The following is a 24,875-nucleotide window of genomic DNA, read 5'->3' as shown; positions in this document are numbered from 1 at the left end:
GGACTGCCTGGGTCCCCTGGAGGCGACCGAGCAGCCTTCTCCCTGCCGGCTGGGCCCAGGCGCACCACCCCCAGAGCCAGCAAATTTGGAGACAAAGGCCCAAGAGAAACTGCGCTGCCCACAGGCCTAGGGGCTCCTCCCCTGCTGAAGGGGGATTTGTCCAAGTCAGACTCGCCCCTCGCCTTGGCACCCCTTCCCTGTTTCCCCCAGAGTGCAGAAACATGCCAATCCGCTCCGTGCTCTAAAAATCTTTTACAAAGGGTCCCCTTGTGTGCAAACAGGTCACCCCAAAGCAGAGATGCAGCAGAGTCCAGGGCTGAGCTGGCCTCCTATGTACTGGGCCCAGATGTGTGGTGTGGCGCAAGGAAGCTTCCCCAGGCTAAGGGCCCTTCAGGAACACCAAGGGGCTCTTACAGGCCAGCAGCAGGGTAACCCTGTGTTCCTGGTTACACCTCTTGTCCTGATGTCACTTGTACAAACACGCCCCAGTTGAGCAAGGTGGCACGCAGCCACATGGCCGGAGAGGGAGATGGGGGCAGTGATGGGGGGCGGGGTGCATTGCAATAGCTGGTGCAACTCGGGCCTCAAGTTGCCCAATAAGCCAATTGGCCCACAGTGGTCCCTGTACCCCATGCATACTTCCCATCGGGGAGCTCCGGGGACAGGGGCTGACTGCTCACAGAGCAAGGGAAGCTCACTTGTGCTTATTGACGACAGCTCTGAAGCAAGCAGCCTCACGTGGTTTCCTCACATCCGTGGTGAAAACCATGAAACCCCGTCCTCCTGACTAGCGACTGTGTTTACTGGGCTCCGCCACTGTACATATGAAAGGAAAAAGGCTTCAATTCCGCAGGAAGGAGCTGCGAGGTCCGGAGAGAGGCAGATGCCAGCCATGCCCAGAGACAGATTCTTTGATGCCGTGGGGGGAAAGAATGATTGCTCACAGCCAATTAGTAAGTAAGTGCAAGTAAGCCCATGCTCACCTTGCTGAGTGGGTAATCGGACACTGTCTGGGGCCAGCATGCAGGCAGCGGGCACCCTGGACTTTCCTAAGCTGTGGACCGCTCCTTAGAGAGGTTAGTCGACAGCACTCGGAAGGCGCCTTTGGCGAGCTGCCCAGCCCCTGGGCACCCAGGGGTGCCAAAAGTGAGTTCCCCAGAAATAAACAGTCTCCCAGTTAAAGCAAAATCGGGAAGCCAGGTGGCCACAATGGAGAGGGCTCTCCCCACTTCTTGTCCTGTGTCTTATGCCTGGAAGGCGGGACCAGGGGGACTGGGTACCCCTCTTGTCCATCGACACTGGCCCGTCCCAAGGTTTACATCCTGGGGGGAGAGGCTGAGTCAAGGCTGGAAGTGGCAGGCCTCTCGGAATGTTGGTCATGTGGTAGCTGGTACTGATGCCCTGTGGGTCTGTGAAGTGGGATTCCAGCATCCCAACAGCCTGGAGACAAGACTGAGTGCTCAATCCAGCATGTGCTCTCTTCCTCCACGTGGCATCCAGAGCAGTTGGGGGTCTCGGTTCAGAGCCATACGAAGAAAACCAGGGCCGAGGTCAAGCGGGCCTCTCAGATGTCCAGTCCAGGCCCCACTGCCCCTGCCCCAGGTTCAGCCACAACTGCCCACTGGCCCAGGCTGGTCTAGACCGCCTCAAAGTTTGGGGAGTCTGGGACCGGGTCTGCAAAAGAAAGGAGCAGCAGTGTGAGCAGGGAATGGGGGTACCCCTGCGCCTCCCCTGAGCCCCTAAGCGGGAGCCTGGCACACAGTACAGCCCATGGTTGCGGACCCACACAAGGAGCCCCTCTTGAGGGCATCCCCGGAGCAGCCGGAGTGGTCGGTCTCCAATTCCTTGAGTGTTGGTGCCAGAGAATCAGAATTGCAGGCCATTCTGTACTGACTGGGTACCTTGCTTCTGCTTCCTCACCTCCCCGACACGGCAGAGTAAACTGTGCTCTGGCCGATGGGTCAAAGTGGATCTCCAGGCCTTTCTTCCTTGACCCCTCTGGGCAGACTCAAGCCTGCAGCCTTTGGCCCAGCAGTTAGCACACTAGCCCCGGGACCACGCACTCGGGCACAAGCTAAGCCCGGGGCTGCCATTGTGGTCACTACTGTAAACGACTACGTTTTTCTGCCCGCCCTTGTTCTCTCTCTGGCGATACTCTATTCCAGGAAGGTAGCTCTTTATAGGCTTTATTGATAAAGATAGAAAGTGATTTAAAATGGTTAGACCCCAAATCAAGTGTGAAACACGGGAGTCCTTGCCGAAAACAGTGATTCCCGCCCCTAGGACACCAACGCTGAACCAGAGTTTTAGGTACACAGCACCCCAGGGAGATGCGGGCCTTGACGGTCAGCACTGTGGAGATGAGGACACGAGGGGCAGGCCCCACACCTGCCCAGGCCTCGGCTAGCAGCACAGCCATCAGTGGCCGGCTCAGAAGTCCCCGCTCTTCTCCCTTCGGTGGGAAGCAGGTCAGGGCCAGGGTCATGGTGTCACAAGGCAAAGGGCGCACACTCACCCAGGGATGGGAAGAAGACGTCCCCGGGCCCCGGAGGAGACAGAGGCGTGTTGGGCTCAGAGAGCAGGTGCCGGCCCGACTCCGAGGGCTGCCGCTGGGCCATGTAGGACAGGGGAGCTCTGGGCTTGGCCTCTGGCATCCCCTGAGCAGCTGGGGTGGCCTCAAAGCCGGGGTTTTCAATGCCTTGAGTGGTGCCTCTGGGAAACCAGAATCGAAGACATGCTTTGCTTACTTGCGTCCCATACTTCAGTTTCCTCGCTGCCCCCACACCCCGAGTCCTCTAGCCATCCCACCACTCTCTTCACTCCCCCCTCCCACCTACCCAACTTGTACAAGCATAGCCCCCCCTCCCTAAAAAGGGCCAGTGAGAAAAGGTTGTGGGCTATGGCCTGTCGCCTCCTCTCCCCTTTCTGCCCCACAGCCTGACCTTCAGGTCTGGAAGGCTATGGTTTCCCCAGGCCCACCAAAGCAAGCACCATCAGGATCGAACGTCCTCGAAGCTTGTCTGGGGCCGAGGGAGGGGCTGGCAGTGGGACACCTCCACTAGCCCCTTCTAACTCTGAGATGATGGCAGGATGGCTGGGTGGACTTGCTCTGGCCTTCCCTCTCAAAATCTCTGAGCCAGCACCGAGTCTGGTGGCAGGTGCCAGGATCCGAGTCTAAGCACGCCCTCCATGCCAGGCTCCATGCCAGCCTTGTGCCCAGAGTGCAGGAGCACATCCCTTCCCCATACTGCACCCCCAGCCGCTGCCCCACTTGGACCTTTCAGCCTCTGCCTGTGGCCTGCAGGGCCTGGCCAGAGAAGCTGCCATTCCCGGCTCCTTTTGCTGTTTTCAATGTCCGCTCAGGCTGCTTCCTCCCCCTCCCCGTCCCCACCATGGCCAAGCTCTCCTCTGAGACCCAAAAGCAGGAGCATGGATGGCCCTGTGGACATTGGAGGTGGGGAGGGGTGGACAGCCAGCCCAGCCCAGGCGTATGGCTTTGGGGCAGGTGCTTGCCTGACAGCTGTGGTAGTTGGTTGGCTAAGGATGCTCTGGACCACACAGGAACCCCTGGCCCTTGATGGTGGCACCAGGCACAAGGAAGGCCAGGGAGACGAACCTACCCCAGACGCCTCTATCCTGACCTCCTTTGTGAACATCCATTGCTGAGGGGGAGACCCAGAAGGGTGCCGGTGGGGGTGTCAGGAAGGGTCAGTCTGCCCTGGCCTAAAGTGACCCGACCCGCCTCCTTCCTCGTGAACCCCAGACACAGCTGGACACCTGGACACAAGTGTCCTTGCCTGACTGAGTCACAGGAGAGAGACCCTGCCCAGTGGTGACTCAGAGTGAGCAGTGGAGGGTGACTACAGGAGGGTCTCCACGGGCCTTACCTGTCCATCTGCACTAGCTCCTGGGCACCTAGAGAAAGACAGACAGACAGAGACTTCAGTCACAGGAGGGAAGGCTTCCTGACAGCATTGCCCCCACCCCCTCCACTGCTGGAAAACACCCCCAAGGAACAGGAGCAAGGACAGGCCGGGCCAACCAGTTCTGGTTCCAGTTCAGCTCCCAGGGCGGGAGGCTGGGCCGCAGTGCTCAGTGCTCTGCGTGTCTGGCCCACTGACCAGTGAACCTGAGCCTGTGTGTCAGCAGTATGCAGGCCAGGGCAGCCAGACCCTGTCTGGTTAGGCTTTGGGGTGGAAACACAGGGCCTGTCCCTGGCTGACACTGGCTTCCTGTTTGCTTACTTGCCATGTTCTGTCTTCAGCCATGACTTGCAGCCAGGAGGGTCTCAAGGTTGATTCCTAATTGGAAGCTCCATGCCCTCCATGTCTCTGCCTCCATGCTGTCTATTAGCGGGGCATCAGCAGGCAGGAGGGAACCCTCATGCATGTGGGGTCTGCATACCCTATCACTTCCCAGCCATCCCACCCGCTTTCTGCTCCTCATCCAAGCCGCTGCAGCTTTGTTCCCCACCCAGGGTGCAGTGGCCCCAGCTCTCCCTAAGCTCCCACAGACCCTTGCAGGGCTGCTCCTGCTGAACCCTCTGGGGAAACGGGCCGAGGGGGAGGGGCAGAGCAGGAACACACAGGACAGGAGGAAGTCGCTCAGGCTTCCCAAACTCTTGAGTCATGCCTTCTGCTGACGGGGCAAGTCCTGTGTACAGGCTTCCTGCAGCCGCTTTGCCCGTGCCCCACTCACGCCGTCCATCCTCACTGCCCCGCGAGGGCTGAGGCTGGTGGGTCCCCTTGAGGCAGTGAGGAACCAGTCTCCTTCTAGAACTGGGCTAGGCCGCAGCCCAATACCACCTGTCTTCCGAGGGTGCCCACAGCCCTCTTCCCTCCTCCTTGGGCCCTCAGACATACTCCTATGAGATGCTCCATGTTGCCACTAGGCTGTTATTGCAGACAGGAAGTGTGGGAATGAGGTCCTATTGAGTCCCCATCCAGCACAGAAAGGAGGTTCTCTGAGCGTGAGCCAAAGCACCCCTCTTCCAGTCCACTCCACAGCATCCCTCAGACCTCCCCCCCATTTCTCCAGGGGCACGTGAGGATCCACTAGGAAGCCAGTCCCCGGGAATCAGCACTTAGGCTGCAGTGCTGCAGAGAGCAGGGAGAGGCTGAGAGCTGCCCCCAGCCCCGTGCACACACTTCTGTGTACATTCTCTGAGGCGAGGCGGTGGTGGCCTTCTTGCTTCATCGTCCCCTGCCCGCCCAGAGAGGCCTCAGCTGGGACAGGGTGAGCCCGGGGCCCACCCGGACCACCTCGTAAGGAGAGCTGGGAGGTGATGAAGTCAGATACAACCCCCCCCCCCCACCACCACCACCACACACACACACACACACCATCCCCCTGCAGCTCTGTTTGTTTTTCCAGTTCCTGTTCCCAGTTCTGCTCACATGGCAGGGGCAGCCTTGTGGTCCTGGGGGTGGAGGGAGGGGGCGGGGAAGAGGGAGTACACAGAAAGTACTTTTTTATCTGGAGGAGGATGGCCTAGCTGCGTGGGGTCTGGGTGCAAAGCTCTGGGCTTGTCTTCCTGTTCCCACCCCTTTACCTCCCCCTTCCTGCCTGTCCCTGTGGGAGAGTAAGGGTGAGGGGGGCGCATCCCAGAGTAGCCCACCCTGGGCTCTGGTATAGGTTTCTCAGCAGACAGCCAAAGAAAACCAGATGTGAGCCAAAGCCATGCCTGGTGACAGAGCAGGCCTCTCACCCTGCCTGCCCTCCCATCCCCATACTACTGCACCCAGGCTGAATGAGGAGGCCGGGGGGCAGGGGTAGGCAAGGGCCCAGGACAGAAGCCACCTTGGCCTCCTGCTCCCAGAGGTCTTGTGGGTGAGGGGGGTGGCAGGGCTAGGGGCAAAAGGCATCTAAGCCAGAGACTTGCAGCCTGGCTCTACCGCTTCCTCAGGGTACATTTCCTAAGGCAAGTTGGTTAACTTCCCCGTGCCTCAGTTTTCGCATCTGTGAAATGGGGATACCAGTGGTGCCCAACTCTTAGGGCTGTTCTATGGAATAAGAAAGAGTTATGTAGCAAGCGCCCGACAGCACCTCATGGAGTAGGGGGTCCTGGCACTGGTGACTGTGTGGTCATTACTTCTACTCATAGTGACCCCCCCCCTGTGGAGCTGTCCCCTCGGGTGTTCTGGGTTGTGATCTCTAAGAGTCTTGTTCTCATGGAGCCGCTGCGTGCGTTCGAACCAGCGACCTTTTCGTTAGTGCTGAGTGCCTCATGTTGTATCACCAGGGCTCCTGATGAGGGCCCGGTGGACAAGCGTTTTGTTTAGATGGTGGGGCCATGTCCTCTGGAAAGACTGTGAGTGGAAAGCAGTGTGTGTGAGCACCGGGGCGGGGGGGCTTCAAAACCTCCACGGGAAAACGGAATGAACGGATAGAGTTTTCCACCAAACCTTTGAAGGCCTCTCCTACCAGTCCTTGCACTTGGCCCATGAGTGTGACAGTTGGTGAGCTCTTTAACCCCACGCGTGTCTGGTTTCTGTTCTAAGTGATCTATCTAAGGTCCTAAATTATCTCCAAGATCCTCTGAGCTCTCCGACTCCAGAGGTCACTCTCTCAATGGCCGTCGCACTAGCGACAACGCAAGCCCACTCACACATTGAAGCAGGCCCCCCATGATCCCAGAGGGGTGACACGCTGATAAACCAACCTGGGTCACTCCATCGTCTCGGCCATTCCCTCAAGGAAATAGATTTTGAATGCCATGCCCACTGTGCCTGGGACCCACAGGGTTTGGGGATTGGGGGGCACTCAAGCTCCAGAAATGGCCCACCTGGGTCCCCCTCACTTGCCGCTCCCACATCTGCCACGTGGCAGGCACTGTACCTGCCTTGGGCCTTTGCTACCCCAGGGGCTGAGCCAAGCCAGCTGGGCAGAGCTACTCACGGTGGTGGGAAGCCGCCTGCCTCTGCTTGTAGACCAACAGCAGGATCAGGGGGAGGCAGAGGATGCCCACGATGCAGGCTCCCGTGGCCAGGGCTGCCGCCGTGATGCCTGAAAGAACAGAGGCAAACCAAAGTGAGGGCACCCTGCCACCTGACAGGACCTGAGGCCCAGCAAGGGAAGGCAGGCAGCAGCGGGACCCACCTTTACTGGGGACCTCCTGCCAGAGCATCTGTGGGAGGACTGCTCCCTCTACTGAGAGACAGGACATTCTGGGGAGCACTTCCAAGAGATAGCCCCCACCTCATCCCCAGGTGGACCCTAAATACACAGAACCGCAGGAAGACCGAACAGACCCCGAGCCCCACCCAATAGCTGGCTGCTCAGCCCCTCTGGGATACAGCTTGTTCCCTGAGCATGTGGAGCAGACCCTTCAGGAACCCACAGAGTTCAAGGTCAAAAAGAGCCCCTGCCACCCAGAGTGGGCCTCTGGCAGCCCAAGCTCTTGCCCTTCATGCCCACACATCACGGGAAAATTCCCATGGGGATCCTGGCTCAACACAGTCTACATTCCAAACGTTTCCAATGACAGAAGTCAGTGTGCATGCTCATTTGTTGAAGTCCACGCATTGCCCCCTGCCCACCCTCCAAAGAGATGGCGGTTGGTGGTTTCCCGAATCTACCTCTAGAAACGGCCAATGCCTACACAGAGCCTGTGGGCTCCCATGACACAGGGCTCCCCACTAGCTTAGCGGCGTGTCTACAGAGCCCCCACAAGACAGGTCCAGTGCCACCTTGGCCTTCCCTTGCCGCAGGGTCCAGAGAGCCTCCCGGACGGTTGCTCCATTGAGACCCGCCTGCAAGTCCCTGCTCACTCGGGCAGGGGCCCAGCCCAAGAGCCAGTTGCTATCAAGTCACATCCTGCTCATGGCAATCCCTGTGCGCCACCAGGTTTCCAATGGTTGATTTGGTGGGGGCAGGGCACGGGGGTGATCCCTAGGTCCTTGTTTCAAGGTGCTACAGGGTGGATAGGACCAACCTCTTCCTTCGCTTGGAGGGAGTCAGCCCCCACCCAGGGGTGCCTGTCACAAAAACCCGGAGGGCAAGTACTGAGCCACGGCACGTGTGTACCTTCTCTCAGGGCATTGCCACCCCACCGTCCCCAAAAAGGGCGTGCCCCTTCCTCGCCCCCAGCAGCACAGCGAGGCGCAAGGGGTTTAGTCCATCTGACTCCAGGAGTTGGGCTGAGAACAGATGTGCCCGTGGGCAGTAAACCCAGGGCCTCCCTGCTTTGAGCCCTTCCCTTGGCCAAGTGATGGGCCAGGAGATGTCGTCACCGTGGAGGGCCCTGGGAAGTTGGAAGGGCTGTGGCCTCGATTTGGGGGGATAAGTGGGGGTGGGGAGGTGAAGGCGGCTTTTGTTTTGTTTGCCCGCTGTGCTGTCGCACTCGCTGACATAAACAAGCTCTCAGGGCGGTGTCTACCCTCTCTGCAGAAGAAGCCCGCCCTGGGGTGAGGACTGAGGCTGGGCTGGTAACCAGGCAAGCACCTCTCTCCCTGCAGCCGGCTCCAGCAGGCTGCATTTTGGCGTGCAAGGTGTAAAAGTCAAAAACATTCTGCAATTCAGACATTTCAAATTCCCACACCACATCAAAGGGCCTGGTTGTGAGCAATATTGGAGAGGCGGTTGCCAAGTGCTCTGTTCAAGTCAGTAAACCTGTCGCCCGCCCAGGCGGTTACTAAGCAACCTGTTGTGAGGTTGCTCATGTGCTCACTAATCCCACCCCTTGTCTGCTTTGGGCATAGGGGCTCACCTGGCCAATGCATGACTCCCATCCTCGGCCACACTGGGAGGAGGGCTTGCTTTCACTCAGAGCCTGGGTTTCCCCACAGCCCAGGCTGAGCACTGAAGCCCACCCAGGAGGCCGGGGAGCAGCTCTTGTGGATCCAGCTGTATGTGGCAATGCTCCCCACCTGACTCCCACCTGGGAGGAGACTTCTCAGTGGCCACCCAGAGCCAGCTGATAAAGTGTTGGCAGAGGCAACCACCAGGCCAGCTCCCAGGAGCTTGCCACTTACACATCAGGGTGAGATGGAATGGGGAGGTAAGGGGACCCTCAGTGGCCAACACCCCCCGGGTGGATGCAGAGGCAGGCTGAGCTGCCTGGTCGCCCCAGGAAGGGGCTGAATCAAAGCAGACTGTAGATCTTGCCGTGTTCATGGAGGGGGCTCACCGGGAGCTGGGCTGCCTGGCAAAACCAACTTCCCTAGCCTCGCCCCTTCCTCGTCCTGCCCCCACCCCACCTCGGGTATTCAGGGGATTCCCTCGACCAGAATCGGCCCCAGGGTCCCACGGCGACTCGGGCTGACCGCTGACGTTAGACAAGGATGCCCGAGCCCCTGGGCTGGAGGCCCTGGATGAACGGGTACCAGGGCTACCTCGGGCGCCCTGTCTGAGAGCCAGGAAGTGGGTTCACTCCAACAGAGGAAGCAGTGGGGATGCCCCCGGCCACAGGTCCCAGGACCCACTCGGCACGTGCATGGGCAAATGTTTCTAACGCCCTGAGGAGGCAGGACACGTGCGCACTGTCTGTTGCCATCTGCCTGTCGCCGTGCCTTGCCACAGGGGCGGGGAGACGCCAGGCTAGACCTCTGCTTCTAGAAGTAAGTAAGTATGGCCCATACCTACACAGGCCTGGCTCTAAACCCCTTTCATGAGGGTGGCTCAGTGTCAAGCCACTGGACTCCTAGAGGCTCCGGGGGCCCAAGTAGAACTTTCCCAAGTCAGAGCAGACTGCCGGCACTCTCTCCCTCCGGGCCAAGAGCAGGGGGAGCACCTTCCTTTCTGTCGGGGCCGCGCTTCACTATCACGCTCAACAGAGAGCATTCCCAAACCCAGGTGCATTGCCATCGAGTCGATACCAACGCATAGCGACCCCCGAGGAAAGGGTAGAACTGCCCCTGAGTTTCCAAGACCGTAACTCTTGGCAGGAGTAGAGAGCCTCGATTTGCTCCCACTCAGCAGCTGGGGGGTTCAAACTGCTGCCCTTGCAGTCAGCAGCCCGCACACAAACACTGCACCACCAGGGCATCTAGTGCCTCACTGCAGCCCTGTCACAACCCTGGGATGACAATGGCCATCTCCTTGTCCTCACAGATAAGAACACCAAGGGGAAGCAACCCGGCTGGCATCGGGGTCCAGGCCTTCAAACCTTCCCCTCGTTGCCTGTCACGGGAATTCACTCAGGGGGCAGACGTGTCCCATGCAGTACCTGGGGGTCTAGGGACTTTGAGACGTTCACTTTTAAAACGAAGACAGTTCCCATGAGACAGGTTTCTGGCTTTGCTTGAAAGCTCGGGGCTGGCAGCCCTGGGAGCCGTGCCTCACGTGCTGGCTGAGGTCCGCCACCCTCCGGGGTGTCTCACCTGAGTGTTTGAAAATGTAGATAACAGCAATCGACTCCCTGGTAGGAAACAAAGGATGCATGTGCACCGCTCTCGCAGTGTCCCCATTTCTCTGGGGGGAGATGAGTGGGCACGCTGGCACCCACTCCCCATCTAAACCACGTTTCTACCAGCTTCAATGCCGGCGTGCGTGGCAGTGTCCAGACTCGGGTTCTCAGAACCCCGAGTTTGGAAGGGGGCTCCAAACAATGGAACAATGGAAGCAAAGGTGGCTCACTGGGCCTGGGGACGTTTCGCCCCCTGCCAGTTAGAGAGGGAGGATGGATCCGAAAGTGGAGGTGTGGGTGCCCTGACCCATTCTGAGAGTCAGGTTCCAGGGCCTGCCTCACCCCAGAACTTCATTGACCCCGAATTCCAGCAGCTACGTCTAGAGCAGGGAGGGCAAACTGTGGTTCTCGAACCACGGTCGGCTCTTTCTATAAGTGCATGCGGCTCTGAAATAAAGTCTGAACACCTTAAATCACGGTGATTCCATTGTTGGTAAAATATATGTTTCTAGCACTCAGATAATTTTTAAATTGGTGCGAGGGACAGGCTCCTCCGTATCCAGTTTGCTGACGCCTGTTCTTGGCCAGGAAAATATGTCAAGTCTCTGCACCCCAGGTTCCTCTGGCATTTCCCCTGCCCAGTGCCTCTGTCTGTGCCTTCCCCAGCCTGCCACCACACAGTGGGCATCCAGCAAATAGGCGGACAGAGGTGCAGGCAGCCCAGCACTCAGGCAGGTGCGCCACCTGAGAGGCCAGGGTCTGAGAGGGGAGGGACAATTGAGGCTTCACCTGTCTGGGCCTCGGTTTCCCGTCTGTGGAAGGGTGGAGGCAGCTGAGGTTTGCGGCTCTGTGCACGTTTACAGAGGGAGAAGTGGGCCACGGCTTGCTCAGGGTGGAAGAAGCAAAGGGTGGGGGGAGTGTGTGTGATGTGGGGGAGGTCAGCCTGCCTGGACACAGGCTCTCATGTGTGGATACGCACACAGGTGTGGGGACAGCTTTGGGGGGGGGCGGGGGAGCTGGTTCGGAGGGCCCATCTCTGCCAGCACCTCTTCTAGGGGAGGAATAGGGACACTGGTGACCAGTGCACTGGGGACACAGCACCTGCAGTATGTAGGGAGCAGAGCCGGAGCCCAAGGCTCTGGCCAGAATATGTATCCTAACTTCTCTCCTAGTTTGGGTCACAAAAGGGTAGTTTGAGTTAAGTCCAGACAGCTGGGTGGGGGCTGGGGGCTAGCTATTCCTGGTCCTGTGTTTGGTCTCTGTGCACGTCACCCTGGAGGGCAGGCTGTGGCGCGGCTGGCCCACACTGGATGCCCTATAAATGCCCGTGGGACGGACCAGTGGGGAAGCCCAGGTACTCCCCCTAACACCTCTCCCCTTTGCTCCGGCTACCTCCATGCTGCTGGGGCTCAGGGCTCAGTGCCCCTCCCCCAGAGAGGCGCTCTCTGGACAAACCAGGGCCTCACAGCCACCAACTGCCCAGGTTCCAGGCCCCTCCTCCAGCCCGCACCAGGGGGAGAGGAGTCCTTGCTGGCTCAGGACGTGGGCACGTCAGAGTGAAGGTGAAGGTGAAAATGGCCACCCGCTAGGGCTCTCCGATGCTGAACTGAGACAACAGGACGGCCGCGAGCTAGCTCAGGCCTGGCCTAGAGCAAGAGCTCAAGGAAAGGTAGTTCTAGTACTGTCTTAGCCGGTCCCGCCTTCCCAAGCCACAGAGAGAGTGTGTCTCTGGGCGCTTCTTCTGCCCGATGGGCTACCGTCAGGATGCCTCCCCACCCAGGGCAGGGACAGCCTGGGGACCGGTCTCGGCCTTTTGCCCCATGCAGCCCATGGGCTCTGGTGAAAGAGGAAGCAGACAGGGACAGCAGTAAAGGAGGCATAATGGGGGGCCCTGGACTTGGGGTGATAAGATCAGAGCTCGTGAGGATCTGGGTCTCAGATGAGGACGGCGGGCCCTTACTTTCGCTCTCCTGGGGGGAGGGCGGGTAGGTGATGCATCTGGACGGTGCTTCTTGGCCTGTGGGGGCAAAGAGGAGGGTCATGAAGTTGGTGGGTCAGCGTGTCCCTCCCTGTCACAGGCGCTCATGCAGGGTCCAGCCAGAGCCTGCACAGGGATGGAGCATGCCTGTGTGCACACACACACGCACGCACACACAAGAAAGCACCCCAAAATTCAAGGAAAATGAATGAAAAGATGATGGGGTTTTTTCACAAACTCTTGGATGCACCCTTAAATGTACACATATGTATGTGCCCTTGTATATACACAATCAAACATATACACTCTTCGTCCAGAAACACCCTCAACACACACATGTACACACACACACACTGGACACGCAAACCCACACTCGAACACTCTCACACACACTAGCTTGCCCTGCCATTTGTCATGCCACCCACTGGGACATGCAGCACTCATACCTCCCTCCAGGCCACCACCTCTAGCACTCTCACCTGGAGAAAGGTAGGCTCACCTTCCCTGACTGCCAAGCAGCTCCTGCCTCAGGCTACACGTGAGACACACTTTGCCTGCCACCAGCCCTGCTGCCGTGTCACCGTGGGCAAGCACACGCTCACGCCCAGCCCAGGGACACTCAGGCTAACAAGTCCCGTTGCAGATGGGAACCCTATACTTTCTACTCCGTTTCTCTGTAAGCCTCCATCTGCCCTAAAAACATCCGCGTCTGTGATTAAAAACAACAAGTCTCATTGTCACAAACAGCTGCACAGGCAATCCTAGTGACCGCCACACAGCCTCACTTGCGTGGCCTCTCACCCACTTACCAGAGGGCCAGGCTTCCCACGCACGACCACGTGTCACCATGGGCCACTCCCTCAGATACCCAGCTGTGCACCCCGAGACGCAGTGCCACGTAGTGTCCAGGCTTTGAGACACACTGCCACGGTCGCACAGGCCCCTCCGCGTGGGCCTCACCTGTCTGCACCTGCAGCTCCATGGCTCCGTGGACCGTCTGCTCCCTGTGGTGGTGCCAGACCTCAAACACCATGCAGCAGTAGAGGCCGCTGTCCTGCTGCGTCAGCTTGTGCACGGTGATGGAGAAGTTGCCGTGGTGGTCGGAGGCCGAGGTCAGCCCGTGCTGCCGGGCCAGGTCCCGGCTGCTGTTGGCGGTCTGGTGGCCCCCGTGGTGCAGGTGCATGTGCAGGTCCTGGAAGGTGAGGTTGCGGATGGGTCGGCGCTCCAAGCAGGCCTGCACCTCACCCCGCACGCTGCGGTACCAGGTCTTGTAGAAGGTCACGTCATGCCCCTTGGCCACAGGGCCCAGGACCCTGCAAGTGAGGGTGACGTTCTGCCCCTCGGGGCACACGTACAGGGAATATGGCGTGGCCACCTTGAAGGCTGCCACCAGACCTGCTCGGAGAGAAAGAGTTTTGTCACCTGACTGAGCCAGCACCCCTCCAGTGGCCCCGGCGCTGCAAAGATGTGGATTCTAGGACCCTCTCAGCTGCAGGGCCACCCAAGGGAAAGGTTGAAACTCTCAGACGGCAGTCCGGTCCAACTGACTGGGTGTGTCTACCTCCCAGGGAGAGCATGCGCCCTGACTCCAGCTTCCTGGTCTCAGCCACCCCGCTTGACCCGGGACTGGCCCTGCCATGCCAGGCCCTCATACCCAGGACTGTTGGGCTCCAACATGGGGAGCAAGAACGTCACCAGAGCTTTTTGTCCTCTGTCTCCCTTCTGAAGGCCATCAGCACTGTTGCCCTCTGGCCCTAGGGGCTGGAGGGAATGAATAGAGTGGTGTGGGGAGTGGGGGGGCTGCTACAGCTCACTGGATGCCCCCAGGTGCTCACTATCTGATGCATTCAGGGTACACCAGCCCCCTGGTCCACAAGGGTGCCCTGGGATAGTCCCTCCCTGAGGCTTCCTGAAGGAAGGAGGGTCTTTGGGATGTGATGGACAGACAGTGGAGAGGGCTCCCTGGGAAAAGAAGGGAAGCAGGGGAACCTGAGGTGTCCACGGAACAGGGGAAGGGGACACATGAAAGGCCATCTCATCCATTCACCTGCCCCCCCCCCCGGCTTCTTAGAAATACATTCTCATTCATTTCTCCACTCAGGATGCAAATGACTTGAGCCTCTGTTAACTTACCCCGATCCCACAGCATTTCACCGTGCGGCCCCCCCATAACCACTGACCTTTGGGAATAGGCTCCTGGAGCCAGAAGCCCCCTTGTCTGTCTATGTAAGCCTCTGCCTCCTCCTCTGGGTGATGAGAAAATGATCAGCTACAGGACAGGGCTGCCAAGAGGACGGGCTGGGGGCAAAGATGGCTCCAGTGTCCTCTGCAGACCCCCGACGGGGAGGGGGTGGCCATACACTCCAGCTCTTTCTCTCTGGACAGCTCAGAGCCACTGGAAGATCAGCCAGACAGAGAAGCAGGTCTGCAAAGATGTGCAGAATCAAGGGGGCTACCGTGTCCTCGGCATGGACACCGCCGGGCCCTGAAACACTTCTTCCTGCAGATGTCTTGTCCCTGCTTGTCCAGCCCAGGGGTGGCAGCAGGCTGGGATGCACCACGGGGCTGAAAGGGTCACTCTAGGAGTGACCCTTTGTAGGAGTGACTCTGGTGTAGCCTTTGGACTTGGCCCAGGCTGCCTGGGGTCCAAGAGCTGAGATCACTTACAGTCTGAGCCTCAGACTCCTCACTGGAAAACGGTGGAGCTGGCGCGAGGATTAGTACAAACTCTACTGAGGTGTGCGGGGAGTGCCTTGCTCACAGTTGGTGCCTGGCAGATGGGAGCTAGGTAGGCGTCTGCTCCATTTCTGAGGACCGGTTCTGACCCGTGGATGGAGGCGCCAAGTGTGGATTACAGAGACTGGCTAGTGGGCCCATTCTGGAGTACTTGTCTCTTTAAAGGAGCGTGGTGGGAGGCAGCAGAGCCTTGGGTGCGCGCCCCCACCCCCACCCCAGGAACATATCTGTAAGGGGTGCAGTCCCAGAAGGTAGGGCCATCAGACACACACGCAGACCCCCACTCCTCACTGCACCCAGAGGTGAGAACCCCTGTGTGTGGGACCCTGAAGTTTGAGTGTCCCTTGCGAAGGGGGGGCTGAGATTTCAGAACTTCTCTGGCAGGAACACGCCCATTGCCACAGAGTCGATGCTGACTCATCGCGACCCGCTAGGACAGAGTAGAACTGCCCATCAAGTCTAAGACGGTAGATGTTGGCTGAATCACACAGCCACGACTTTCTCTGCAGAGTGGGCCACGACTCTTCAGCTGGCAGTGAAAGACTTGAGCGCAGAACCTGGGCCCCTACAGTCAGGATAAGCCATCTCCAACAGCTCTCTGTGCTTCAGTAAGATTGGCTCGCGTCCCTGTCTCCTTTGACAACGTTGTCGTCTCTAGTCTAAATTCCATCTGAACTCCAAAGAAAAGAGACTCCAGGGCCTTCCATTAGAAAGCAAACCAAACCCCTTGCCTTTGAGTTGACTGGATGAAGTTGCCGTGGAGTTGACCATGAAAGACCCTGTCCGCCAGAACTGCCCTGTAAGGTCTCAGGCAGCAGTCTGACAGAAGCAGCCGGTGCGGTACAACCAACAACTCTTTCGGTTTGCTAGCTGAGTGCGTAACCACTGGACCACCAGGGATCCGTAGCCAAAAATAGGGACCCAGAAACCAAAAGTGATTTGCAGCTGAGCTCAGAGCCTGGCCGACGGGGCCTTGAGGTAAAGCGAGATCTAACTAGGAGCTGCAAGGAGAACAGCAGGCTGTGTGGGCCAATGTGCGTTACACACTACCTCTCCCTGCCATCTGGGCCATGCCGATTCATCCATCGGGACTTCCGACAGAGTAGAATTGCCTCCTTGGGCCTCTGGGGCTGCAAATCTCCATAAGAACAGAAAGCCCCATCTTTCTCCTCACAACAGCTGTTGGGATGGGAGGGTTGCCCTGGTAGGGAGCCATCTAGTGTGCGTGTCACTCACTTCGCCACCAGGACGTCTCTACACTACCGTGGGCTTCAAAAAGTTTGTACAAAAGGTCTGTCATCTGCTCGCTCCATTCCTCCCACGGACTCTCTGAAGCCCCCTTCATCTGCTCAGGTCTGGATAGTGGTATGCCCATTCCACTGCTAAGGCAACAGAAGGGGAGGGGGATCGAGATGAGACACTGGCACTCTTAGCCACAGTCCCCCCCACCGACCACTCCCTGACATTCCCCCTGCTTCACCCCCTTACCACAAGCGTCTGGCCCTGTGGACCTGTGGGAGCCCGGGTGGGGCAGTCGGTTCCACGTTGGACTGCTATCTGCAAGGTCAGCAGTTCAAAACTGCCAGCCACTCCAAGGAAAAAAGACGAGGCTTTCTAGTCCCGTAAAGAGTGGCAGTCTCAGCTTTCCTCAGGAGCACCCAGGACTGGCGGGAAGGCTGGGTCCACAGACTGGCTGCAAGTGGGGCAGGTGGAGGGAAGAGGCCGGGGCATGGAGGGCAGCTCAGAGCTGAATGTGGGGGTGTTGGTTGACCACTAAGGGGGTTAGGCAGCTCGGATGGAGAGAAGTGTGGATGGATGGGAGAAGCTGTGGGCAAGGTGGTGCTAGTGTGGTGGGTGGAATGGCTATTGATGTGCCCAGGACTTTGGGGCAGGGTGGGAGTAAGCTGTGGCCTTCCAGCCAGGTATGGTGTTGGTGGCCACGGAATTGCCTGGACAGCGGGAAAAGGGGCTGTCATTACTAGGGTTTTCTCAAAAACCCATGGGGATCACAGAGAACTGGGGCTCAGGGGTAGCAGAAGAGGGACATTGCTCAACATCCAACACCCCCGCCTTCCCCCAGGGGCCCCAGAATTTCTTCCCTTTTTAGAGAAAGAAGAAGTAGTATTTGGTGGGGGGGGAGGGGGAGGGCAATCTGAGCTCCAGCTGAAGTAAAGGCCAGGCAGGAGTGGACCAGGTGCCCACAGGGCTGTGGGGTAAGCACAAAGCCTCTTGCTTATCGTGGCTGAGACATCAGCGGGGACAAGGCCCTGAAGAGCCTGTCCTCAGGAGGCCATCCAGGGCCCGGGTCAGAGAAACAGAGCAAAGGGCGCTGCACACACATACCCGGGTCCCCGCTGCTGGCCCATGTGCCCAGAGGGGTGTGTGCACATACACAGCCCAGCCGGAGTTATAATCAGTGGCCGGAGGCTATTATTGTCCAGAGCTGGTCCTTTCAGACACCTGCCGCATTGTCCCCAGCTGGGAGGGCGGGTGGGGAGGAAGGCCCCGGCTCCAGAGTGACCAGGGGCATGTGGGACAGGAAGATGTCCCCCTCACGGGACTGAGCATGTGCTGAGGCAGGAACCATCCCATCTTTATGTTGCTCTTGGGGCCCACCAGCCCACCCCACCCCTCCACCTGCCCCTTCAAAGAGGAGTGTTGTGAGCCAGCAAATGCCCCGTCTGCTGTGGAAGTCCACTCCGAGCAGTCGGGCACTGAGCCACTGGCCCTTAGCTGTTCCCTGGCTGGATGGCCCTAGGCAGGTCCCACCGCTTCTCTGAGCCCCTTCATCACTACTTGCAAGACTCTCCAGGGCCCTAATGACCTCCCATGTGGTAGTGGTGGGGGGCACTCCAAAACCCATGGGGCAAGTGGGAAGGATTGTCTGGCCTCGTTTTGGAGAGAGGGATCCCCAAGTTTTGTGAGATCTCACTTCTTATGTGAGAGGCCCCCGGTGGCATAGTGGTTACTGGTCCGGCTAACTGCAAGGTTGGCAGTTCAAAACCACCAGCATCTCCATGGGAGAAAGACGAGGCTTTCAACTTCCCAAAAGAGTTACAGTCACAGAAACCCACAGGGGCAGTCGCACCCTGCCCTATATGGGGCCACGGTCTGGAATACACTCCTGGGCAGTGAGTCTGGCTTTTGGGTTTACTGTGTGAGAGGACTGGCTGGCAGAGACCCTGGGGAGTTCAGGGCTAAGTTTCTCACCTTACCTGAGCAAGACCCAGGTTCGATTCCTAGCCAGTGCGCTTGTGCTGCACACCCGCCACCCACCTCACCTGTCTGTGGAGGTTGGCATGTTGCCACAAGGCTGAACAAGTTTCCCGAGCGCCTCCAGACTAAGATGGGCTAGGAAGAAAAGTCTGAGATTTAACCACTGAAGGAAACCCCTGCAGACCACAATAGTGGAATCTGCAACTGAATGGGGTTGGGGGGTGGAGGGGACAATGCATGTGCAGAGGCAGGCAGCAGTCCAACAACACCACTATAAATAACAGGAGCTCGCCACTGGGCACGACAGTGGGCACCACAGACCCGCCCCCTGGTTCCTTCTCCCAGCACCCCTGCCATAGGCGTTCTCTTGGCCATTGTAAGGATGAGGAGGCAAATTCCGAAGTCGAGGGCCTTGCCCAAGGCCACCTAGCCGATGTGGGACTAGCTGAGATCCACACATGTTGGACACCCCAGGAAAGGACGGGGACCGGCATGGCTGCCACCCCATCCCAGAGTTAGGAGAGGATGGGTTGACCTCCAGTTTGACCTCTCCACAATACCTCTTTGGGGGCTGCCTCAGACCTAGACTGAAAAAAAAACCCATTCTTGTATTCTCAAATCCTGAAAACCCAAACCAAACTCCCTGCCAGGGAGTCGATTCTGGCTCGTAGCGACCCTAGCAGGCAGAGTGGAATGGGTCCTGAGGGTCTCCAAGACTGTAAACACTTTAGGGGAGCAGACAGCCGCGTCTCCCTCCCTCAGAAAGGCTGGTGGTGTCGAACTAGTGACCTCTGCGTTAGCAGCTAGCTCAGTGGTAAGCAGGACCCCACCAGGGATCCTCTCTGGAGTCTTTACAAAGGGCCTCATGCAAACCCGGCCTGCAGTGGAAAGGCCCTGGGCATGTGCAGTCCAAGGGCACAGCCACTGAGATGTAGGGCCTCCTCTGGCACTTGTTGGCCAGGGCGCCCTCCTCCAAGGGGAAACCTGCACCATGCAGGGCCTCAAGCCCTGGCTGGGGATCTAGGGAGTCTGGCTTCTTGGCCTGCACTTCTTCCCGCCCAGCAGGGGGCTCTTGAAGCCCTGTGGGGAGGCACAGGGCAGGTGGGTGGGCCTGGGCAGGCCTGTGTGTTTTTCCCTGAAGGTCTGCACGTGCTTGCCCTCCTGTCGTCATAGCAACCCCCCCCCCCCAGCCTTTGGAGATGGGTCCCAGCTTGATTAGTCAGTCCTGGGAGGCCCCACCCCAAACAGCTGAGCTCAATCCAGCAGCTAGGAGACTTGGAGTAAACAGGTCACTGTTGCCAGCTCTGCACCAGATGCCAAAGACCTGCTTCTGGCCTTCAGGGGAGGGAGTGAGGGTGGGTCTCCAGCTCCTGCAGGTCCCTGTCCCCCTGCAGTGCTCCAGGGGGGTGTAGGCAAGGACTCAGCACTGTCTTTGTCAAGATGGAAACAAAGGTAGGCGCAAAAGCTGAAGCTCCCGGAAGTACCCCCAGGTCAGAGGCCTGGGGGGCCTGAAGCCAGCAGACCCACCCACAGGGCTCCGTAGCTAGCTAGGACAAAGGGCATCTCAGATGTGTTTATTGATACCTGCCCCCTCAGGAAGTGTCCATTCACGCGACTGCCCAAGAGGGCCGGGAAGGGGAAGCCAGGCTCTATTGAAGGAAGCACCACTTCCAGCATCTTGGGAACCCGGCTGTGTATCCGGGGCTGGAGGCTGGGCCAGCATGCCTCCCCAAGGGAGGGCCTGGGCAGCTGCCCTGTGGAGGCTTCTCTGGATGACCCCTGACCCCAGCCAGCCACCCTCAGGGTCCCGTGCTTGAGGACTTCCCGAGCCTCACACAAGAGACTCGGTGGACGTCCAAGTGGTGGTAGAGGACACTTTCTGCAGGCATCACTCTGAGTCCTTCCATGTGGATTTGTTACCCTCGCCCCTTCCGAGGTTGGTCCCAGCAGCAATGGGCCACCCACCGAGAGCTTGCATCTCCCAGCTCGTAAGTGGAGAGCCTAGTTTTGAACCCCGGTAGGCTGGAGTCCCTGGGAGGCACAGAGAAGTGCCTACCTTTTAACCCAGCTGCCCAGGGCCCTTGTCTGGGAAGCTGCTGGCTCCTTCACCTGCTCCCTCTTCCACTGGGAGCCCTGGTGGGTGCCAGCATAGGGCAGACCCAACTGGGGCTGCCGTTCGCTGGGTTTGGACATGAACTCTGGGGAAGGAACAGGGATAGAAGACACCTGACGGTACCCCCAGGTGTCACCTGGCCTACCCTCTTTCCTGTCCCCCAGGGAGAAGAGCTGGGGACACCAGTGGGACGGGGGGAGTTTGGCTTTTCGTTGGATGGCATTTCGGAACGCTGAATCATAGCTAGAAGAAGACTCTTCCCTCTTCATTTCTGTTCCAGCTCAGACTACCTCAAAAGGAAAGTGCCCGTGTGACATGACACATCTTCAAACGTGTCTGTCATTTGTGTTTTTATTTGCTAAGAGGCGACAGGCTGTAAGGCTCGAGCCCTCCCCAGGCCATGGTTTCCAGCTGGGATTCCGTTCCCATACTCAGTGTTTCTCATGTGTACTTTTATGATCTGGTTCCATTTATGGCAAGTGATACGGGCTTTCCTTGTATGGCAATGACAGAAAGCGTCCTTTTAAAATACGCTTATTTAAAGAAAAGAGTGAGCAGGTTTAAAGGGGCAGAAATAAGCAAGTTTGAAAGGAGCACTCATGGTGAAGGGAACCACCTTCAGAAAGGAGTGGGGAGACCCCCGGCAACCCTCTCCTCGCCCCACCACTTCCCACCTAAGTCCATGGCCCCCGCTGAACGAGGGGCAGAACGGGACCCGGCCCCAGGTGCCCTTGGGAAATGCACAGGTGAAAGCAGCTGAGCTGCGTGGTCCACAGCAGAGCCCCCTCGTGGCTGTGGGTGAGCATGATGGGAGCCATGGTCTTTCACTTTGGGCTTTCTCGATAGGCCGAACGGGAAGGTCAGACGCGGAAAGACCACGCCAACATAAGCGAGCCCTGGACTGGGATCCCTGCAGTTGTGACGTTTCCCCCACTCCCCTTCTGGAGAACCGTCAGGGGAGGACTGTAAGCGCCTCCACAGACATGGCAGCGTCTAACTGCCTCCTAGTGGCCCCATGAGACTCCAGGTCCTCTGGAATCTTCAGTAATCCCCCGGAGGCCTGCCAGCTACTGCTCAAGGGCCTGGGAACCCATTGGAAGCTTCATCACTAATCCCAGGTCCCAGCCTCTGTTACAGCCAGGCACTACAGCTGCCAGGACAGTGGTTGGCCTAAATCCTGGGGCCTCAAGGTCAATATCTGCAACCCTGTCAGGGGTCACTGCCCACAGCCCCGGAGCCAGTGAGTACTCCTCTCTCCTCCCCGCTCTTTACATGCTGCAAACACACAGAGAGGGGCCCTTTTCCAGCTCAGGACCTCTTGCCTGGGTCACATTCCCACAGAGGATACCAGGCCCCAGCAGAGAACCTTTGTCCTGCCTGGTGGGGAAACAGATGCTCCCAGGTGCTCCATCCTCCCCACCCCACCCCACCCCACCTGGGCAGTGGTTACTCAGCTTGGCCCTACACTGCAGCCTGGCTGACCCGGAAGGGGAAGCCCTCTAGGCTGAGTCTGGGTGTGTTCCGAGTACTTGGTGTGGCTGGCCTGTGAGGGCAGGGCTTGGATGATACCATCTGCAGGCCCTGGAATGCAGCTTCAGTTCGAAGGGGCGACACCACTTTGGGGGTCTAGTGAGTGCTGGCTCCTAGGGAGTCAGCCCTAATACTCTGGAAAAAAGGTTCACCATCTCTGGGTTCCTTGCACACCTCCTCCCCACCACCACCCACCTTTGAGCCAGCCCAGCCCCAAGAGCTGACTAAGAAAGGTGCCCCAGACATAAAGGCTTGGGCGGCCTGGGACCTCAGCAGGGTGTGAGCTGGTCTCCCCAGTGCTTCAGGGAGCTGGAATCACACCTGCTCACTGATGTGACCCACATCACCCCCACCCCATCTCTTTGCAAAACACAGTACTAGGTAGTAGGTTGAAGATCCATTAAATTCCCTGTCATCAAGTCGATGTCACTCATAGTGACCCTATCGGGCAAGGGAGACCTGCCCTATGAGTGTCCAAGACTATAAATGGAGGTAGAGGCCCCATCTTTCTCCCAAGGAGTGGCTGGTGGTGTTGAACTGCTGCCTTTCAGGATCTCAGCCCGATGCATAGCCAGTGTACCACCAGGACTCCTAGGCAGATCCACTGGTGTGCCCATAAGCAGCTAAGAATACTGAGTCCCTGAGCAACTCAAAGCAAATTCTCCTGAGCTGGGCTACTTCAAGTCAGGCATTTAGGGCTGCTAGAAGCCCCAATTCTCTCCTAGAACTGGACCTAGGAAGACGTTGGGAGCACCACGCTCTCTGGAGGTGATGTTCCTGGCTAGGTAGAAAAGGGGACTGTGATCTCTCTGGCCTCCCCACCACTGTCTGGTTCTCTAAAATTTAGCTTCTCAAATTGGGGCTGCTGAACCAAGAGAAACCTAGAAAGGTAAGAGTTAATAATAAAGCAGGGCCTCATGGGGTCACGGGGGGTGTGGGGGTGGTCTGTAGCAGGTAGGTACTGACCTTCCTGTCTATGCACACACACCCCAGCCCCACACACCCCTTGCTCCTTCTGGAAGCCCAGTCTTGCCAGCAGCATCTGGCCCTGGTACAGGGATAGCCACCTTCCCCTCCAGCCCCACCCCCATCTCAGGAATAGCTCTCCCTCCCTTGGCTGTCCTTTTTGGGAACATCCCAGCCAGGGCTCAGGCAGCTGTGGCCTGTGGGGTGTGGCCTCCTTCCTCCTTATCTCAGGTCTGGCTAGCCTCCCAGTACAGAGATAACAGGCTGCCTGCAGGCAGCCCCTTTGTTTCTGAAGCATGTACCAGGTTCTCCCCACCTCCACCTGTCCTCCTTAATGTTGTCTACCTTCATTCCGTCCTACCCACTGGGTCTCTCTGCAGGCTCTCCACCTCCGGGCTTCCTCCCTCCAGCTCCCTACTGACTCACACTTTCCCTGGGCCAGCCCCTTAGAGTTGGATCCCACAGACTGTCTGCCAGCCCCGCCTCTTCCTTTAAGGTCCAGCCTCTTCAGTGCTGGGCAGCAGCCTGAGGCAAGCTGTGGGTACCAGAACCCCTGCTGCCCTCCCCTCCCCTCCCCACAGGAGCCACCGTGCCCTGGCCAGGAAACCGCTTGGAGTTGTAATCGCAGAACTGTGGAAGTAGAGAGCGGTGCTCCCTGGGTGGAACACCCAGTTGGAGCTGAGGGAACAGTCATACAAGTTATCCCAGGGCCCCCTGGCGCTGCTGATTGGAGAAGCTGGGAGGATGCCAGCCTGGTCTCCCGCTGCAGCAGCCTCTTCAGGCTGCACAGTCACCTGGCCACTCACTAGTAGCTGTCTGGCCCTCAGAAAGGGCCCAGTGGCTCCCGGTACCCAGACATGCTCAGCCTGAAGTACAGCGCCCCCAAGATTCTGGAGCCCGGAGGCAGGAGGGCCACTGCGGGAAGATGCCACAGGTGTCCAAAGCTAATCACACCCACGACAACAGGGGCTGTCCCCCAATCCCCACCCGGCTCCGGTGGCTGGGGCCCACCACCAGGGCCCAGGAGCACAGCCCTGGTGGCTGCTGTGGGCGCTGTCAGAGCGTCCAGATGTGCCTGGAGCCCAGCCAGGGGAGTCCTGAACGCTAGCGCCAGCAGAACTCCGCCCCCATGGATTGGGGGGTCCTAGTCATCTAAGGGACTCCCAGGGCCCCCACCCCCAAGCCTCCCTCGGCCCCTCGGGGACTCTTACAGAGCTCCCAGCCTCCTGCCGCCTGTCTTACCTCGCGAAGCAGCCAGGAAAAGAGCGAGGAGCACAGGCCCCCAGCGCCGGCCGCAGGCCTCCGCAGGGACCTCCATGTCGCCGCAGGGCGCAGCGGGGCTTCCAGCAGGCGCGCAGGGGGTGCTTAGTGCACAGCGAGCGAGCGGACGACGCTGCCGGCCACAGAACCGTCCTGGCAAGTGAGTGCAGAGAACGGAGTGCGCTGGGTGACGGGACGCCGCCTGCTCCGGGGCGCCCCCAGGGGGCAGCAGGGAGTACTGCCGCTTGGGAGAGGCCCTGGGCAGGGACTTCCTGGTCGCACTCCACTTTTGGTCCGCGGAGGTGAGGGCAGGGAGGCCCAGAGAAGGTGTCCCAGAGAGCCAGCTCCTCTGGCTGGCCAGGATGAAGCACCCCATGACTTCCTGTAGAGGTAGACAGTCCTGTCCTCGCCCAGCTCAGTGCCATGTCTAATGCTGGAGTCTCCTTGCCCTCACCCGCCAGCCTCAGGTGTCTACACCCTCAACCCAGCCCGGGCCCAGGGTCTGAATGGAGTGAGCGGATGAAACCTGACCGATGTCCGAGACATGATAGGCAAGCTGGGGCAGGCAGAGTGTCAGGCCAGGGACAAGTGTGCGGACACACATCCCCCCACGGAACAGATGCAGGCTTACACACAGCTCAGCATATCCCACATGGGGACAAGCACGTGTACTAACATCTGTTGGTGCACCCCCCCCCAAACTCACAAGCTTCTTCCCTGATGGAGCCCCA

The 24,875-nt window shown here is 58.8% G+C and overlaps 2 protein-coding genes across 4 annotated transcripts in view; one reads left to right on the top strand and one right to left on the bottom strand.

Annotated features, from left to right (window-relative positions):
* Nucleotides 1-24,875, top strand: part of CDH23 (cadherin related 23) — a 410,239-nt gene that overhangs the window by 343,568 nt on the left and 41,796 nt on the right. The gene's annotated exons all lie outside the window — the stretch shown is intronic.
* On the bottom strand, nucleotides 782-24,315 carry VSIR (V-set immunoregulatory receptor). Its single transcript, XM_075533987.1, has 7 exons — nucleotides 24,127-24,315; nucleotides 13,284-13,718; nucleotides 12,306-12,362; nucleotides 6,898-7,005; nucleotides 3,888-3,915; nucleotides 2,516-2,712; nucleotides 782-1,674 (listed from the first exon to the last, which is right to left on the bottom strand). Exons 1-7 carry the CDS (start codon nucleotides 24,200-24,202, stop codon nucleotides 1,637-1,639), a joined length of 939 nt encoding a protein of 312 aa, XP_075390102.1. The 5' UTR covers nucleotides 24,203-24,315; the 3' UTR covers nucleotides 782-1,636.

Source organism: Tenrec ecaudatus, chromosome 16 (assembly GCF_050624435.1).
Source record: "Tenrec ecaudatus isolate mTenEca1 chromosome 16, mTenEca1.hap1, whole genome shotgun sequence".
Taxonomy (NCBI): Eukaryota; Metazoa; Chordata; class Mammalia; order Afrosoricida; family Tenrecidae; genus Tenrec; species Tenrec ecaudatus.
Note: the sequence above shows the minus strand (reverse complement) of the source record. Positions and strands in the feature narration are given on the sequence as shown.

Excerpts from the sequence above, each read along its gene's own strand:
- VSIR (XM_075533987.1), bottom strand. The coding sequence starts at position 24,202 with ATGGAGGTCCCTGCGGAGGCCTGCGGCCGGCGCTGGGGGCCTGTGCTC. Across the intron at positions 7,006-12,305 it reads CTCCCCCCAGGAGAGCGAAA|GCATCACGGCGGCAGCCCTG; the intron begins GTAAGGGCCCGC and ends CTGTTCTTTCAG. Across the intron at positions 1,675-2,515 it reads CGTCTTCTTCCCATCCCTGG|ACCCGGTCCCAGACTCCCCA; the intron begins GTGAGTGTGCGC and ends TTTCTTTTGCAG.